The sequence below is a fragment of the Electrophorus electricus genome, chromosome 22 (assembly GCF_013358815.1).
Source record: "Electrophorus electricus isolate fEleEle1 chromosome 22, fEleEle1.pri, whole genome shotgun sequence".
Lineage (NCBI taxonomy): Eukaryota > Metazoa > Chordata > Actinopteri > Gymnotiformes > Gymnotidae > Electrophorus > Electrophorus electricus.
In genome coordinates, this window is record NC_049556.1 from 11,678,440 (window position 1) to 11,694,738 (window position 16,299).

A 16,299-nucleotide genomic window follows, 5' to 3' on the forward strand; every position below is an offset into this window, starting at 1 on the left:
TCCCCACTCTCCTTCCAGTAAATCCACCATACCCCCCCTCCCCCCAAAAAAACCCCTCACAACCCGATACACTAAAACAACGTTTCCTGGACTCATACGTTATGATGTCTCACAGAGAGAATGTTGGCTCTGTCATACTTGCTCCTTACATTCTATTAAACACACTTGCACTGGGATCGGATCTTAGCTCATCGTAGTCTCTCTGAAAGGTCCAATAAATACAGAGTACTCGATCCTGGATTGTCTCACCCTGGCCGAGGAGTGTGAGATGAGTGAGAGAGGAGTGTGAGAGGAGTGAGAGATGAGAGAGAGGCGTGAGAGAGGAGTGTGGGAGGAGTGAGAGAGGAGTGTGAGATGGGTGAGAGAGGAGTGAGAGAGGAGTGTGAAAGGAGTGTGAGAGGAGTGAGAGAGGAGTGAGAGAAGTGAGAGGAATGAGAGAGGAGTGTGAGAGGAGTGAGAGAAGAGTGAGAGGAGTGTGAGAAGAGTGAGAGAGGAGTGAGAGAGGAGTGTGAGAGGAGTGAGAGAAGAGTGAGAGGAGTGTGAGAAGAGTGAGAGAGGAGTGAGAGAGGAGTGTGAGAGGAGTGTGAGATGAGAGAGAGGCGTGAGAGAGGAGTGTGGGAGGAGTGAGAGAGGAGTGTGAGATGGGTGAGAGGAGTGAGAGAGGAGTGTGAAAGGAGTGTGAGAGGAGTGAGAGAGGAGTGAGAGAAGTGAGAGGAATGAGAGAGGAGTGTGAGAGGAGTGAGAGAAGAGTGAGAGAGGAGTGTGAAAGGAGTGTGAGAGGAGTGAGAGAAGTGAGAGGAATGAGAGAGGAGTGTGAGAGGAGTGAGAGAAGAGTGAGAGAGGAGTGTGAGAAGAGTGAGAGAGGAGTGAGAGAGGAGTGTGAGAAGAGTGAGAGAGGAGTGAGAAGAGTGAGAGAGGAGTGAGAGAGGAGTGAGAGGAGTGTGAGAAGAGTGAGAGAGGAGTGTGAGAGAATGCTGGGCAATGCCAAGAGTGCGGGAGGTGGCAAGGGGAGTGGGCGATAAGAGTAGCAGCTTGCGTTTCCATAGTTACTCACGCAAACAGAACGACAGCCTGGTGTGAACTCGTCCGTCTCTGCATCCGTGACCTTCTACCTCCGACCCGTATCACCTGTGAGGACAGCCACTCATGTGGAGGTGTTTGTATGTACTGGTTGCATCACGGTTCCTCCTGTTGTTAGAGTACTTTGTTTTAAAGCGGTCTTTTCATTCATTCAGAGCCTAATTTATATAATTACTGTGTTAATAAACTGTGATATATTGGCTTTATTTACGTTTTATGAAAGAAGGGTCGTGGATCCTGTCTTACGGAGAAGTCACATACCAACGTCAATAAATTTGGTTCTTTAAACCAAAATAAACAAAAGAAAACAAAACACACAAGCGAAGTTTTGGCATGAGATAGTTTGCTATTTAATAACTGATCATGCATGTCTAGCGGAATGAGTGTGTGACGTCTCAGTAAGGCTAGGGCCCACGTGGTGCTGTGCTCTACCCTAGGTCATAAGTGAGTGAACTTTGTTTTTTTCTTTTGCCTGTGTATATTTTGACAATATATTGTTTATTTATCTTTTTCTTTTTCAAATGATTGTACTCCAATAAATTATATCTCTGACAGAGATTTATCTGTTCACTGACACAATTAGTCCAAATTATTATTTATGTAAGATTTGTATTTGTATATACACACATAGGTGCATTGATGTATGTTTATGTACTGTCATGCACTGGCAGCTAGCGCAGGCCAGAGTTCACAAAGAGCCACTCACAACTCCCAGGTTTAACTCATATTACAGTAAATCAGCTGTAATATTTGCTCTGAGGAACAGCAAAATGTAAATATATTTGACATGACACTCAATAAACTAGTTTGAATTCTACTGTGTTCATAGTCATTATCTTTTTGTAGTTGTTTTAATTGTCCTTGCTGACAAATTACATTTTTTAAATCGGTTTAAACACTAAAAACTAATGCAAAATGAAGTAAAACCAGGAACCCTTAGGTGTCATTTTTTTGGAGTAAAGCTGGACAAGTCTACCTGCTACAGATCAAAAGGAGCTTTGAGGTATGTTTAGCACGTTATTGGACGTTATTGTGAAGTTTCTCATGAATGTTCAAATGCGCGATGTCTAAATGCATTGATTTATTTAATTTTTAACTTAATATCAGTTTTATTAAATGACTAAACATCAAAACCACAGCACCGCACACGCATAAACGAACACAATAACACGTGCACCTCCGCTCGGGCCGTTTGCGTGTAGCGCGATTGTCGTAATCCTGTGTCGTAATACCGTGACGTAAACGCGAGCAGAATACGGCAGGTGTGCCGGACGTTTAACCCCGAGGCGGTTCCAGTTGAACCAGTTTGTTGAACTGAGTCGGTGTTGAGGTACGCTGCCTGTAATGGAGAACGCACTGGTCCGGCACGACTCGCCACAGCACCGGCGAGGGCAGAAGCGGAAAATGTCGCTGACAAGGTAAAGGCGTTTAAACGCGGGTTTAGCCGGGCTAGGCTAGGCTAGGCTAGGCTAGGCTAGGCGAGCGCATGTGTGTCTGTAAAAGTGACTGTATGTCTGCGCGCAGTTACATGAACTACTCCAGTTTGTCATGATAAGCGGCTTTCTGTTTCTTAACGCCCTCGTGAGAGTTGTTTGCTTACAAATGTGAGCGACACTCTTGGCACGTGAGCTAGCCACCTCGCGTGAACGCTGATGCGTAAAGAGTAACTGTTGACCTCCACAGCTGCGACACGTGCGACGGACAGGAGGCGAAATACAGGTGTCCCAGCTGCCTGAAATACTCGTGCAGGTGAGCGGCTTCAACCTGCTATCTCACGAACACACACACACACACACACACACACATACATGCACAGCAGTGACCTGTGAAATGTCCCTCTGTGTCCTCTGTAGCCTGGCCTGTGTGAAGCAGCACAAGCTCGTGATTGGCTGCAGTGGCGTGCGCGACCAGACCGCTTTCGTTCCCCTTGCTCAGTTCGAGGAGATCAATCTGCTCAACGGTGATTATGTTCAACAACTTTCAACACCAACACCCCCCCCCCTTGATGGCTGCATCTGCTCTCATCACTGTTCAGCACCTGTAGGGCGTGCTATGTATGGTATTCAGGTTTGAATCCCGGTTGTGCGTTGCCGTCCACGTTGAGGAGGGGTATCTGACTTTGAGCTGCACGTCTGTGTTTTGACACTTTCTGAGATCTCCCAGTTACTACACAGTAAAGCCAGGTCTTCCTATACCAGAAATTTAAAATGGATATTCTAGATAATCTTTCTGGAGTCATTTTTATTTGATTCACTTTCAGACTACCGCTTCCTGGAGGAGACAGCGCGGGTGGCAGACATGCCTAGACGCGACGCGCTGCTTCACGGGCCGCCCCACCACGTACGTTTGGTGAGTGTGCTCTGTGAACTCTGCGCGGGCTCGCGCAACATCTGCGAGCCTCTCACCGCAACATGTCCTGTCTCTGCACTTCCTCCAGGCCATGGCTAGGAAGAGCGCCAGGATGGCCAAGGTCACCCTGAAGCTCCTGCCCAAGTCCTTCAGCAGGCACAGAGAGAACACCACCTTCTACAGCAAAGCGTGAGTGTGTGTTCCTTCCGCAGTGTGAAATGGGGCAGATGGGGAGAGGTCTACTGAGAATAAAGAGAAAGATAGAGGGAGAATGGAGAAACCACAGAGAAGCCAAGGAGTGAGGCGTGAGCAGAGTGGAGACGTTCCACCGGGTTGGGCCACTGGGTGGCGCTCTTGTTTAGTGCAGTCGGCAGTAGTTTTACCAGCACTAGAACAGCTCTCCGGCTTATGGCGTCGAGCACAGTCTTCTCCCATACTGGAGGGAAACACACACACAGCTTCTTCAGTGCCAGGGGGGAAGTGTAGCCTGACGACGGCTGCCGGGCGATTCCTGGCTCTCCTTTGTTGTGCCCCTCGCTTTCAGTGAACCCAGCTGTGTTTGAGCCTTTGGCTTCCCCTCGAGACACATTCTTCAGTGTGTGGTGGGAGTCTCTCTGAGCACGCGTCGCAGTTTTGGAGCGCCCACATTCCAGATGGTTGTGTGTGGTCACCGTTCCTGCCCCTTGGTGTCCTCTGCGCTTCGTCAAACTAGTACGCGAGAGAGGAAGGACACCTGCATTCATGTGGCACGTGTGTTTGGGGGCGGCCGTTGAACGCTCGGCGGGACGTGATGCGTCACTGGAGCCATGCCAGCGATGTCCCAGGCGCGCGCGCTCTCCAGAAGAAGCGCCAGCGCGGTGTCCCTCTTTGCGAGTCCAGGCTGTAGAGGGCGCCGTTGCAGCCAGAACATGAAAATCCCACCACGACCTTTCGTATGCGTGTCTGCACGCTTCACGTCAACACCACCTGACCGTGCCCGCGTTCTGCCAAGGGAAGGCTTTTTCGTCTAAACAAGTTCCCTTGTTTACCTGATGCTTCCTTATTGGATAAAGATCTCAACAACCATGAAGTATGTTGCATCATCCCAAACTGTTTGTTCCAGTTCAGGCAATAAGCTAAAATCCTTGTTTTCCTGTTTCTCCAAGAAGCATGGATCCCAAAGCCCCTGTTCTGATTAGCCAATGAAAACACATCGGCGTCACGTGATCTGGCGGGCAGAAGTGCGGCCGCGCTCAAACCGTTGCGTGGACAACGCTGGTGGGTCGTGTTGCTGTAAACAGGCTGCAGGCTCAGCCTGGAATGTCAGAGAAGATCTGGTGTCTCAGTTTTAAATAGGAAGGGGACTCCGTATTCCATGGTCACAGGCTTCCCGGGACAGCACCGGCCTCCTTTCAGCGTCGTTTCTGTAGGTTTTCCCAGAATACGCATTTACACGTGTATGTCTCGATGAAATCCTTCCCACAGTCCCGTGGAATACGGCGGTTTGCACGGGAAAAAAAACAAGCCATCCGAGCTTGAGTTCCAATGAAATCCCTCTTCAGGTCCATCCTCTTGATTGCACGGGAACGGGGGGGTGGGTGGGTGGGTGGGTGGGTGTGTGTGCGCGCGTGCGTGTGTGTGGAGACAGAGATCTGAGCTGGGTACAGCAGCAGGCCAGAGCAGGAGTTTCACAACGTACTGAGTACATAATATAAAAAGCAGATGTGCGCTGTGTGGAGGCTGCTAACACACCTCCACATCACACCACACTTCTCTCTCTCTCTCTCTCTCGCCCGCCCGCACACTCTTGGCCCGGCAGGCTTCACGCTTGGCTGCTGGGCCAAGCTTTGTTTATACATGTTTGTGTGCATGCGTGTGTCTTTGCGTGCGCTTTTGTTTGTCGTTAGACAGTGCGATGCAAACCAGCCCCTCCCATCCCCCCTCCTGGAACGGGCCTCAGCGGGGACACGCTCTCCCCATGGCGTCCATTGTCCAGCGTGAGAATGCGGAGGCCTCCGATATTGCCGCAGGCAGCCAGACGCATGGACGCTGTGCTAGGAACACTTGGGAACCGTCGGCCACTTGCATTCTTGCCTTATTTATCATGCTGCCGCCGGAACCTTCCACCTCCAGGGGAGAGGGAATTGGGCATTATGGGAAGGAGAGTGGCTGCAGTCTCGTTAGTGGTCTCTGTGTTCAGGGCGGGAGCGCCGCCTCCATCCTCTTCCACCCGCGCACATGCATCTCTGGCCACGTGCAGGCACGCAACTGGGGACTTTGTGTGCGAGCTCAGGAAAACGATGGATCTGGCCCAAGAGAGTGTGGGAACGTTTGGGCAGTGTGACTGTTTCGTTCTCCTCCTCTAGTGCCGCGCGGTCGTTCTCCCGTTTCGTGGAGACACACGTGCATGCTCTCCTGGAGATGTCCCCACGTTTTAGAGTTGGCTGCTGTTATCAGGCCTGGAACGCGGCGCAGCCCCATATCTTTGTGCGTCCAGGGTGATGGACACTAATGGATTTGGGGTGTGTGTCGTTTCCATTGTGTGTGTGTGTGTGTGTGTGTGTGTGTGTGTGAGTGACTTACCGCGTTTGTGCACCTGCACGTTTGCATGTATGCGTAATTTTTCCCTTGTGTTTGTGCGTACGCAGCTGTGAGGGTTTCTGCAAAAGGACCATAAAACCTCTGAAGGTCTAAAAATGGAAGGCTGTGCTAGCCTCCAGTATCATTATACGCACATACACACACACACACACACACACACACACACACACACACACACACACAGATTAACACATAGAAATAAGATCCCCCTGGAATAAAGATTAGACACCGGAATCTTGTTTTATGTAGTAAATGAAAATGTTTCATAGTTAAGTCACAGCTATAAACTGCTTCAGTCTGAATCCTCCGCCTTCTTCAGAGAGGTGCTACTGGTCCAGGATCAGCTCCCCTGTCTGAATGAGGGGTATAATACAAGCTGTTCCTGGCCCACACCAGCCCCCCGTGACCCTAAGGCTGGTGTCACTTGTATCGCCATGTTTGTGGCCACTTGGTGGAAAGCGGAATTCCAGAGGTGAGGCAGCGGGTCCGAGTCACACGCAGACTTGTCAGATGTTTTTTCTTTGGCATTTGGGTCCTCTGGGGTGGGATTTACCAGCTTCCCTAGGAGGGAACAGGTCTGGGCGGGAACCAGGGCATTCCGAGCCCTGCCGTCATCCATCCCTCTTGCCTGGAAGCTCCTGGACTATCGACACTTTCTGCCTTCCCGTGTTAGCAGTGCCGCTTTTCCGATCGATGTTCGCGGCAACGGATACCCGATCTACGCTGAACTATTGGTAACGGCGCTGTTACAGTAGCTTAACCGTGGGTTGTCGCAGACAGCCGCGCTCCGAGCTTGTCGGGAACAGCCTTTTACATGGCGCTTTTAAAGTAAGACCGGAGAAGGTGAGGGTACGTTAGAGCCCTCGTGTGGAAGACTGAAACAGGCCTGCGGGGCCGAGTTTAACTTGCAGTACAGAAACGGGGCCTTCACTCACTTTATGGGAGTTGGTAGTTTGGGAAGTAATTCACATGGATATGTTAAGCATGACGGAGACAAAACCAGTTTTGCAACGTGTGAATCGAATTCGTCTGAGCAAGGGTTGTAGTATAAAGTGTCTTTTGTTTGAAATAAGTGTGAGGTCATTTCACTGAAGATTATACAGTCTGTTTCTGATTATGGGGTAGTGGGGAAAAGAGAAACCACACAAGGCCTGAATTTTGTTCCCGACTGATCAAGGCTTGATGTGATTTTCAGACGTGGTGACCCAGAGTACAGGCTCGGGGCCGGTCTGATAACCTTGAGTGTATAATTCACTGCAGGGCTTGTAGTCACACACACTAAGGTCTGAGAGCAGCCAGAATATTTGACACCTTCTGCATTATAGCTGTTTACGATCCCAATCCGGAACCAAAAAAAACCCCTCTGACATCTCGGCTTTGGAAGAATCCAGATGACTGTTTTTAGATGTGCTTTTAAAAAAAAAGATTAAATTTGGACCACAAATGTGAAGTGCTTATCAAAACCAGAGTGCGTAAACCGCACTACAAAGTACCGTACGGCAACCTTCCAGGACCCTGCGGAAGCTTTCAGAAAGCCCAGGAGTTGTTTCTGTTCTACAGCTAGCAACTTTGACTCAAACACCCGCCAGGTGTTTAAACCCCCCCTCCCCTTATGTCTCTTAATAGATTTTCCCTCCTGGAGGGCACAACTGTTGATTTTATCTGTGCATGTACATGCTGACTTGAGTGTGACCCCCACAGAGGCGTTGGCCTCGGGGCGTGCGGTGCTGTCCTCGTGACGTTTGGTGTATCGGAGCTGGATCCTGACTCTGAGCGATGGCCTGATACTGCTGGTATGTGTCCTGACCTCCATGCCTCCGAGCGCCTGCTAGCATCTTTCAGCCACACCCCTTTTTCCATTCTAGGGGGAGGGGTGCGTGTGGGGTGGGGAATTCTTTCCATTCGGTCCAGAGCAGGAACAATGCCCTTGCGCCTTCGCCAACATGCCCCCCGCCCCGGCACTGTCGTAAATACCTGAGCCGGCCGGGCAGCGGAATGCCAGAGCGCCTTCACACCTGCGCAGGGAACCCCTCTCAGCGTTCCATCTGATCCCTGCTGCGAGCATTCCTGAGCGCGCCCCCGCGTGTCTCGCGCCGAGGACGCTCTGCTTTCCGTGCTGGTCCTGCCAGAGCTGGATCGCGGCTTGCGCAGCGTCCCCCCAACCCTGTGAATGTCTCGGTTTTCTTCTGAAGTAAAGATACAGGGAGAGGAGTCTCTGTTTGCGTAATGCTGCCATGTGTTTGGCACTGCGCCCCTGAGGCTCTCGCCAGGAGCTGACGCAGCACTGCAGGTCTGCAGACGTGCCACATCGTGCATCGTTTTGACGAGCTCTTTATGCCAAAACTGGAGTTCGACTACTAATGACTGATATGTAATTTACATATTCATATGTTCACACGGTCTGCATATTCACATCGGTGATTCAGACTAAATCAGGCATGATGTCTGATACGAGAAATCCCAGAATTTCATCATTTTCAGTGTTGGGATCCCCTAATCTAATAAATACAGCAGGCGCCAGGCATTCTACAATGTTATAAAGTTATTACGAGACGCTGGGAGTTGGACATATTTGTCATTATGACTTCTGTTATACTGTTGAACGCCTGTTTTTGGGGTATGCTTGGCAGTCATTTAATTTGGCGTAACCAGAGATCTAGAAGTTGTCTGTATGATCGCTGTGAGCTGGGCTGCAGGATGATATCCCAGTGGCCCTAATTTTGGGCCACGTGTTGCAGGCTCTCCGGTACCTGAGGCTAATGGCACACAGAGAGCAGCTCTAGCTCTGACGCCTCGGCCGCCTGTCCCGGTGGTGCCGTGTGCCAGGTCTAATGAGGCAGGCGTACAGCCAGGAAACGCTGTGTTCACTGAGCAGTTCAGCGAAGCCTGAGAAGCCCAACGGCATGAAAAAGTCCATTTTAAAATCCTATGGGGGAGCGCGGGTGCGCTTGTTGTGTTTGGCACCTTGAAGCGGTCCCCTCTCGGTCCAGTGCCGTGGTGCGATCGGCGCTCTAGGTGGGTCCAGCCTGGCACAGTTTGGGACGCGGGGCCTGGACGCGGGCTCCAGTGCCTATCGTCTGTTTGTTTATGGCTGGGATTATCCGCGTTACGGGAGAGTGCGCAGCTGTCGTCCTTTAAATGATGCTTCCTGTGCTCGTGGTGTGTTTAAGCCCATCTAAAGACAGAGGTCCAGAACACGAGCCTGTACGTGCGTCATGGTTACACCACTAATCCTCCCTCACTCTGACCCCACGGAAGCAGCGTAGTAGGCACCCACAAGGTTCTGAACTGCTGCTGTTAGCATTTGGTCTAATGGACAGGCAAGTTTTATTAGAAGTAGTGTTAGACTATCTGTGACGTAAAGAGACGATATAACTGCGCAGTCTCCACACACGCCTCCTTCCTTTCACACCGCTTGGATCTTGGGGCCCTGACGCCGCCTCGGACGCGAGGCTGGGGCCCGTCATCTGGTTCTGCGGAGACGCGGGTACACAGCTGTTTGATGTGGCCGGGTGACGTGGGTGGGACGGCCCGTAACCATAACAAAAGATTTCTTATGACGAAATCCAGCTCGACACTGATCTGGGGTCAGGAAAGTCTGACTGGTCCAAGGACAGGAACCATGAGACATTTTGTGTGAATGTAATCACAGTGGTGTGTGTGTGTGTGTGTGTGTGGTCATTCTTACAGAGAACGGAAGCTGTACTGGCACCTGAAGCTGCTCTTCCCCCAGTGCAGGGCCGAGTGCACAGACAGGTGGGTCATCTGCTGCCTCGTCTCGTCCTGTACTGTTAACTTCCTGTATATGGAACCATTTTTTTGTGTGTCCAGCTGTGATGTACACTCTTGCGTTTTTGACTGCCTGTTGCCAAGTCCTGCAGAAACACACCAATGTGGTGTTTTGTTTCCACTTGTCCTGCAGGGTGCCGGAAGATCGAGTCCTCCAGGACGTCCTCGTCGACTACGTCCACCCCACCGAGTCCGACCCAGTGAAACGTCAAAGGCAAGCTTCTCGGTCTCTGGCGCCGTCTGTCCTCTGTATATAACACACATGAGCACAGGCTGTGAAATCCGCCGTAGTCCTGTGTGTTTAAACAGTCCTGTAAACTCATCTGACGCTCCCTACCGAGCCGAGTCGTCGTATTCCACTCTGCCGCTCTCGGAGAGGTGCGTCCTGCCGGCGCGGTTCACCTCGTGACCGTTCCTGATCCCAGCTGAGTCTGGATCAGAGTGTCATCATGGAGAGCTGACCTCTGATGTCACCTCACTCAGACGCCCCAGGCGGGGGAAGGTCAAGGTCACATGGGGGGCCGCGCCTCGTCCCTCCCTGCCTCGTCTCTACAGGCGCCGGTGTCGCCCAGGTGTGGCCACATGACCAGTCAGAGAGTGTCGAGGGGGGCTCCTGGGTTTGTGAACGTCCCCTCGTCCAGAGCAGGGGGCACGTCTCCCACGTCTGGTCCACGCCACGTCTGCGGGGTCTAAATATAACTGCAGTTCTCTCCGCCTGAGAAATGCAGCTATGAAAATGAGGCACGGGGAGGCAATTATGGCAGTGAGCTCCACCCCACGCCACAATCCTCAGACCATCAGGAATGTCCCTCTGGTCCGTTGTCCCCCTGCCCAGCGTCTGAGAGGAGTAAGTAGCTGCTGGCTGTGGAGTGGCAGGGGTAACTGGTCGAGCCTGTCGCTGGTGTCGACCTTTGACCTGTTGAGGTGGCAGGAGACCAGAGCTGCGTATGTGTGCTGCATGAAGCCCGTCCCCACTTACTACGTACATATTTCTCTCTTGATTTTTGTGTCCTTCCATTCTTTTGAGTCTCTCTGTCTCGCTCACACTCTCACTCACACACAGCATTGTACAGCCAACAGTATGGAGGAATTTTGGAGCGTGATGACCCTCCCATGACTCAGTGTGAAGTTTGTTTTTTTGCAATAGCTGAAAATCACCATAGTGTCATTGGCTCAGCCTGCACAGGACAGCATGTTCTTTCTTTTTAAACGTGTTCTTGCTCTCTGCGAGGCTGACACAGAGGTGTCGGGGCCCGTGGGGGTGCGGCTCAGGATCACGCTGAAGTCTGTGATGCTCTCCACTGTTATAACAGTGGGTCTTTTTACCGAGTCTTACAAGAGGCCTGCTGCCCACGGGACTCTGTTAGCATGTAATGGGTAAAGAACTGACTCCAGTGACCCCAGTTCAGTCCATTTATCGTGTGTCTGTGTGTGTGTGCGCCTTCCACAGGTTGAAGATATACGTTCCTGCCTTCCCTGATCAGCTGTGTGTATTTCTGAAGTCCGAGCAGAGGCGCCCCGACTCTCCTAGGTACGGCCCTCACCGCCTGTATGCACTTGTTTGAGTCCTGCTCATGCGCTCCAATTAGAAACTGCCTCTACTATATAAATATGCAGTATTTAGTATATAATTTGTTTGGCGAGTGGCTGGACTGTCTGTGCCGTGTCCCGGGTGGCTGCACTCCTGCGAGTGCGGACCCAGCCCTGCGCCTCTGAACCAAGGCACCGAAGACGTTCGTGACCCTCCTGCCCTCTCGGGGTTGACTGGCGCATTTGGAAATGGTCATGAAAATATTATCCAGTATGGTAAAACTTTTGTGTTTTACACTTCAGTGTGTGGGTGGGTGTGGGTGTGTGTGGGTGTGGGTGTGTGTGGGGGTGTGTGTATCTGGACACATCTGGAGTTTTAGGAATTCTTAAGTGGTCTTTCATGACACACAGTCTATATCCCTGCAGCTTAATCTGACAGTTGTTTGGTCAGATGGGAAGACGAGAGCAACTTCTGACTGTGTTCTGAGAAGCTCGGGGGGGGTCTGTGGCAGGCACAGGCGTCGCAATGCCCACATGTGAGCGGGACTTCAGTGTCTGTGTGACATCACTGCTTGAAGGTTTCTGCAGTGCTGTACAGGAAGGAGAACTTGGTTAGGAACATCTCTGGCTCTCTGCTTGGTGTCTCACCGCTGAGACCAGTTTGTATATTTTCCATGTAAATTCCCTGGGACGCTGTAATTTGAGATTCGACTGGTTGATCTGTGTGAGGGGGGAAAAACCAGCCCAAACTCGTTTTCCACTGGAAGTGAACGTATCCACTCTGAGCTCTTCACAGCCCTGTGTGCACCACAGAGTTCTGTGGAACGCCGCCTGTATTTGTGCTGTGATTGGTAGGTGCTTGGATACGCAGGCTAGGACCCCCACCCCACCCTCCGAGGTACTCTCCTCCCTTCAACAGAAACACAGCAAGCCTGTGCAACCTCGTCCATGACCCGCCACACACCCTAACTCTCCCCGAATCCGTTTCCGTAAAGGTGTGGCACGGAGCCGTTCCGACAAACACCTGGATTATTTCCTTTTGTTGTTGACGGCAGTTAATGGCTGGAAGGGAGCTAATGACTCACTAATAAAAGCACAGGAAGGGTGGGGTGGGGATGCTGCTGTGAGAGAGACGTGGAAGTGAGAAGCGGAGAGACGTTGAAGGTGGCGGAAAACGCCCCGTGCCCCCAGGACTAGCGCGGGAGAGCGTCATCCTGCATGTGCAGCTACCACACATACGCTTGGACAGTGGTGTCTCCGAGGGCAACATGATGTCATGGTTCCTTCAGTTTCGAGAGAGAGAGCGAGAGAAGCTCTGAGCAGCTCTACCACAGCATCTCCTCCGTGTCCAGCACAGCTCTACTGCGGCACCCTCTCAGAGTTCAGAGTGCCGGAGCTGTGCTAATGTCCCCTTACTGGAAGTGAAGAACATCAGAGCCTCGTTCACCTCAGACAGGGGTCTTTGTCTTCGGTTTTCCTTTCATTTCTGTGTGCAGTGAGACAAATATCTCTCTCTCTCTCTCACACACCGCCCCCGGCCTGGTTTGAGCTGCTTGACATAGTGAGAGAAGGGGGGGGGGGGGTTGGGGGTGAAAAGAATTCAAATGAGAACTAAAGACTGTTCTGTGGGATTGCAGTGAGGTTGCTCTGCTCATCGGTCAGGAGTGTTGATTGAGTGTTGTGCCTCCTGTCCACGCTATAATGCTCCTTCATGGGGCTGTGGCGCCAGGCAGGCGGTCAGTCCCGGTTTGCGGCTCTGTGCAGGGCGTTCTCCCAGGCCCTGTGTTTCTGGCGCGGGACGCTACAGGTGGAGGGGACTGGCTTTTGTCTCTCTTTGGAGGCTCTCTGGAGCTCATCTGCGGCTTGGCCAGCATGGCGGGATTTGTGGGGCTTCTACTGCCTCTAGCCGCCTCCTCCGTGATTTATGGTTTGTTTTTGTGCGCATTCTCCGTAGCTCTTGAGCTAGGTAAAGACTGCAGGAATAAACACGAACTGCACGGAGGAGTTCAGAACAGTTTAATGTCGCGATATCCGACCCTGCAATTCATGGAGGGAGTATAACGGCGGCGTGAACGCGTACCTACCCCTTGCTCTCCAGGAATGGTGGAATCCTGTGGTTTGATCCAGGTTGCCATGGCAATGCCAGCGCGCCGCATGACTGTTTTTTTTCTGTTGCTGTGCGTTCATGTTCTGCAGGTACCACGAGCTGGACGTGAATAAGAGCCTCAGGGAGAACATGAGGTACAAAACAGTGCTGGAATATCCAGAAGTGCACGTGGTCCTGAAGGGGCACCTCGAGGAATACCTCACTCGCTTCCCAGGTGAGGCCCTGCCCCCTTCGCAGCCCCTGGAAAAAGCGTGATCATGGACCACTTCCTGTGGAGGCCATCTGAAACTCTGAATCTCTGAGAACACAAGCCATTTATTCAGTCATTTTAAATCCTTGTGTTTCTCGTTCTCATGTTCTTTTGCCGGTTAGTGTTTGGGTGTGTTTGGTATGTGTGTTTTGGCTTCACCTGGGCTTTTTACAACCACGGTGAGGAGTGTGAACAGCTTCGGGGTGGAAGGACAGCCAAAGTGAGCCAGGCTACCTCTGACTCAGAGCCAGGGTTTGCTCTGTGTTCCGTCTCCACGCTGCTCGCTGAAATGGCAGCCAAACACGCATGCCCCTCTCTTGAGAGACGGCAGCGGGCCTAAGCAACAGCGTAGGAAATGTTGTGTCTCATTTCCTATTTTATATTTGCTTTAAGTGTCTGGCTTGTTTGTTGTTTGTTTTTGTTTTAAGGTTGCTGAGCCTGGAAACAGGAAACCTGCTCGTGCGTGCGTGCGTGCGTGCGTGCGTGTGTGTGTGTTGGTGTTGCCTCACATTTAATTGCTGATATTTCTGTGCTGTTCTGTTACTGTAGTGTGAAGTCTGCGCCCAGAGATTTGAAATGCAAAGGTTTCAATTTCCTCACGAGAGAAGAGGAAGAAACATGACACATGTTTAGACAGCTTAGAGACTGAGAGAATGACACAGTACCCCCCACAGAGTGGACTCACCCAACACCCCCATCACATGACACGCTCCCATTACCCCACAGAGGGGGCGTGGCTGAGATGAACGGGTGCACACCTGTAGTGTTTAGTTGCAACACATTTTTGTCTCCTCAGGGCTTGAATCAAGGTAGGGTGTGTGTGATTAGGATGGCATGTGTTTGGTGAGTAGAGATTTTCTATCGTCAATAAGGGTTCTTTTCACACTAACTTCACTTTGGCTGCTGATGGACAGATAGCCCCGCCTTCGTTCGCTTGGCCCTTCAGCATCAGCCAGCAATTGGCTGGGGGCTGCTGACACAGTGCAATCACACCCTCGTGTGACCTCTACAGAGTGGTCTAAAGCAAGACATGTTTGTGTTTTGTTTTAGGCAGGAGCAGGACTATGGATCAGAGTGACAGCCACATAGGGAGCATCTCTGTCCCCATGGCACCGGGAGCACCACCCCCCAGGGAGGGCAGGACGCTGGGCACGCATGCCGAGACTGAGCTAGAGGAAGGAGAGATCCGAAGCGATGAGGAGGACGAGAAAGACGAACATGAACATCATGGTTATGGTGCTGGTGGTGTATATCAAAACGTCACTGTGGAAACCGATATCGGTCTTCCTCATGATGTGCAGGAGAAGAAAATGGATGATTTCAAGTACAGTGCCATTGCTGAAGACCAAAGTGTAACCATGGAGACACAGGATCAGGACAGCGATGTAGATGACAGGGTTGCTGCTGATAATGACCAAAGTGTAACCATGGAAACTGGTGTTTTTCCTTCTTCTTCTCATTATGTACATTTAGTTGATGGTGATATTGGCCATCTGGTTGATGTGGATAGCTTAGGAAACCCTATTGTCCAAAATGTAGAAGACCGTCCTCTACTTGTTGAAGTTGGTGGCAAGGACCAGCAAGACGAGACAGGAAGCACAGCGATCGAGGAGACTAATGGCAGTGTGGGGACACCCGATCGTCCTCCAGGTGTGGACCAGCGAGACACAACGGGAAGCGCCGTCATCGAGGAGACTAACGTCAGTGTGGGGACACCCAATCGTCCTCCAGTTGTGGACCACCGAGACACAACAGGAAGCGCCGTGATCGCGGATACTAACGTCAGTGTGGGGACACCCCAGGGGGATGCCCAGGCTGTGGGTGTGGTCATCAGTGAAGGACCACACACTGATTGAATAATTACTGTATTATTTTTGGTTTTTTTAAACTCAACTTATTGGGTTGTCATTTTGCTTCCTGAGCAGATAAAGTTCCAACTGACCTTTTTCATTCTGGGTTTTCGTGTAAGACTGTAACTCCCAATTTGGTGCCCCCTTCCTGACTCGTTAGTATCATAATTCATAATTGCATTGTTAATTATTTACACAGTTCTCTCTGTTCATGTGATAAACAGTGAGTAGTGTGTTTAGATAATGTGTAAATGAATCTGCTACACTGTAGTAAGCAATTTTAGTAACATCCGTGCTTAACAACAAACAAATAAGATTCAATTTGTGTGCGTGCCTGTTTTTATATATTGGGCTTGTGTGAAGGTTGGGTTTTGTAATCCTTGAATAAACGAGGCGTGTGTGTGAGTTGGGGAGAGAGAGACATCTGCCGTTGTGTCCAAGGCTTGTATGTCTGCGCGCGTGGCAAACCCTTTCAGCAGCATGTCTTTGATGCGAGAAAGTTGGTGTGTCTTTTTCCATCACCTTGCTGGGAGGAGAGCTGACGACATCATCGCTACGGCAGTGAGCGTTTTTCTCTCTCTCTCTCTCTCTCTCGTTCAAGTTGTTGGAGTGAATCTGTCGTCTTCACTTTCCTGCTTTCTAATGCTGATATGAAACATCAGCCAGTCAGCGTTGTACAGCCCTGGAGTGTCCGGACGAAGTTTTTCTTTATGCAGAGTATGTATCTCTTGGTGAAACCCCTGTTGATGATCCCTGCTGCCGTG

The 16,299-nt window shown here is 51.1% G+C and overlaps 1 protein-coding gene across 1 annotated transcript; it reads left to right on the plus strand.

Annotated features, from left to right (window-relative positions):
- The first annotated feature begins 2,342 nt into the window (after nt 1–2,342).
- Nucleotides 2,343–15,960, plus strand: znhit6 (zinc finger HIT-type containing 6). Its single transcript, XM_027033237.2, has 10 exons — nt 2,343–2,498; nt 2,764–2,829; nt 2,934–3,040; nt 3,341–3,429; nt 3,518–3,618; nt 9,700–9,765; nt 9,932–10,012; nt 11,249–11,329; nt 13,525–13,649; nt 14,736–15,960. The coding sequence occupies exons 1-10, from the start codon at nt 2,425–2,427 to the stop codon at nt 15,539–15,541; spliced, it is 1,596 nt and encodes a 531-aa protein (XP_026889038.2). The 5' UTR covers nt 2,343–2,424; the 3' UTR covers nt 15,542–15,960.
- The last annotated feature ends 339 nt before the right edge of the window (nt 15,961–16,299 follow it).

What these genes read in the sequence shown, in the direction of transcription:
- znhit6 (XM_027033237.2), top strand. Translation starts at nt 2,425, where the DNA reads ATGGAGAACGCACTGGTCCGGCACGACTCGCCACAGCACCGGCGAGGG. An exon ending in CGGAAAATGTCGCTGACAAG is followed by an intron (nt 2,499 to 2,763) that starts GTAAAGGCGTTT and finishes TGACCTCCACAG; the next exon opens with CTGCGACACGTGCGACGGAC. An exon ending in CGCCCCACCACGTACGTTTG is followed by an intron (nt 3,430 to 3,517) that starts GTGAGTGTGCTC and finishes CACTTCCTCCAG; the next exon opens with GCCATGGCTAGGAAGAGCGC.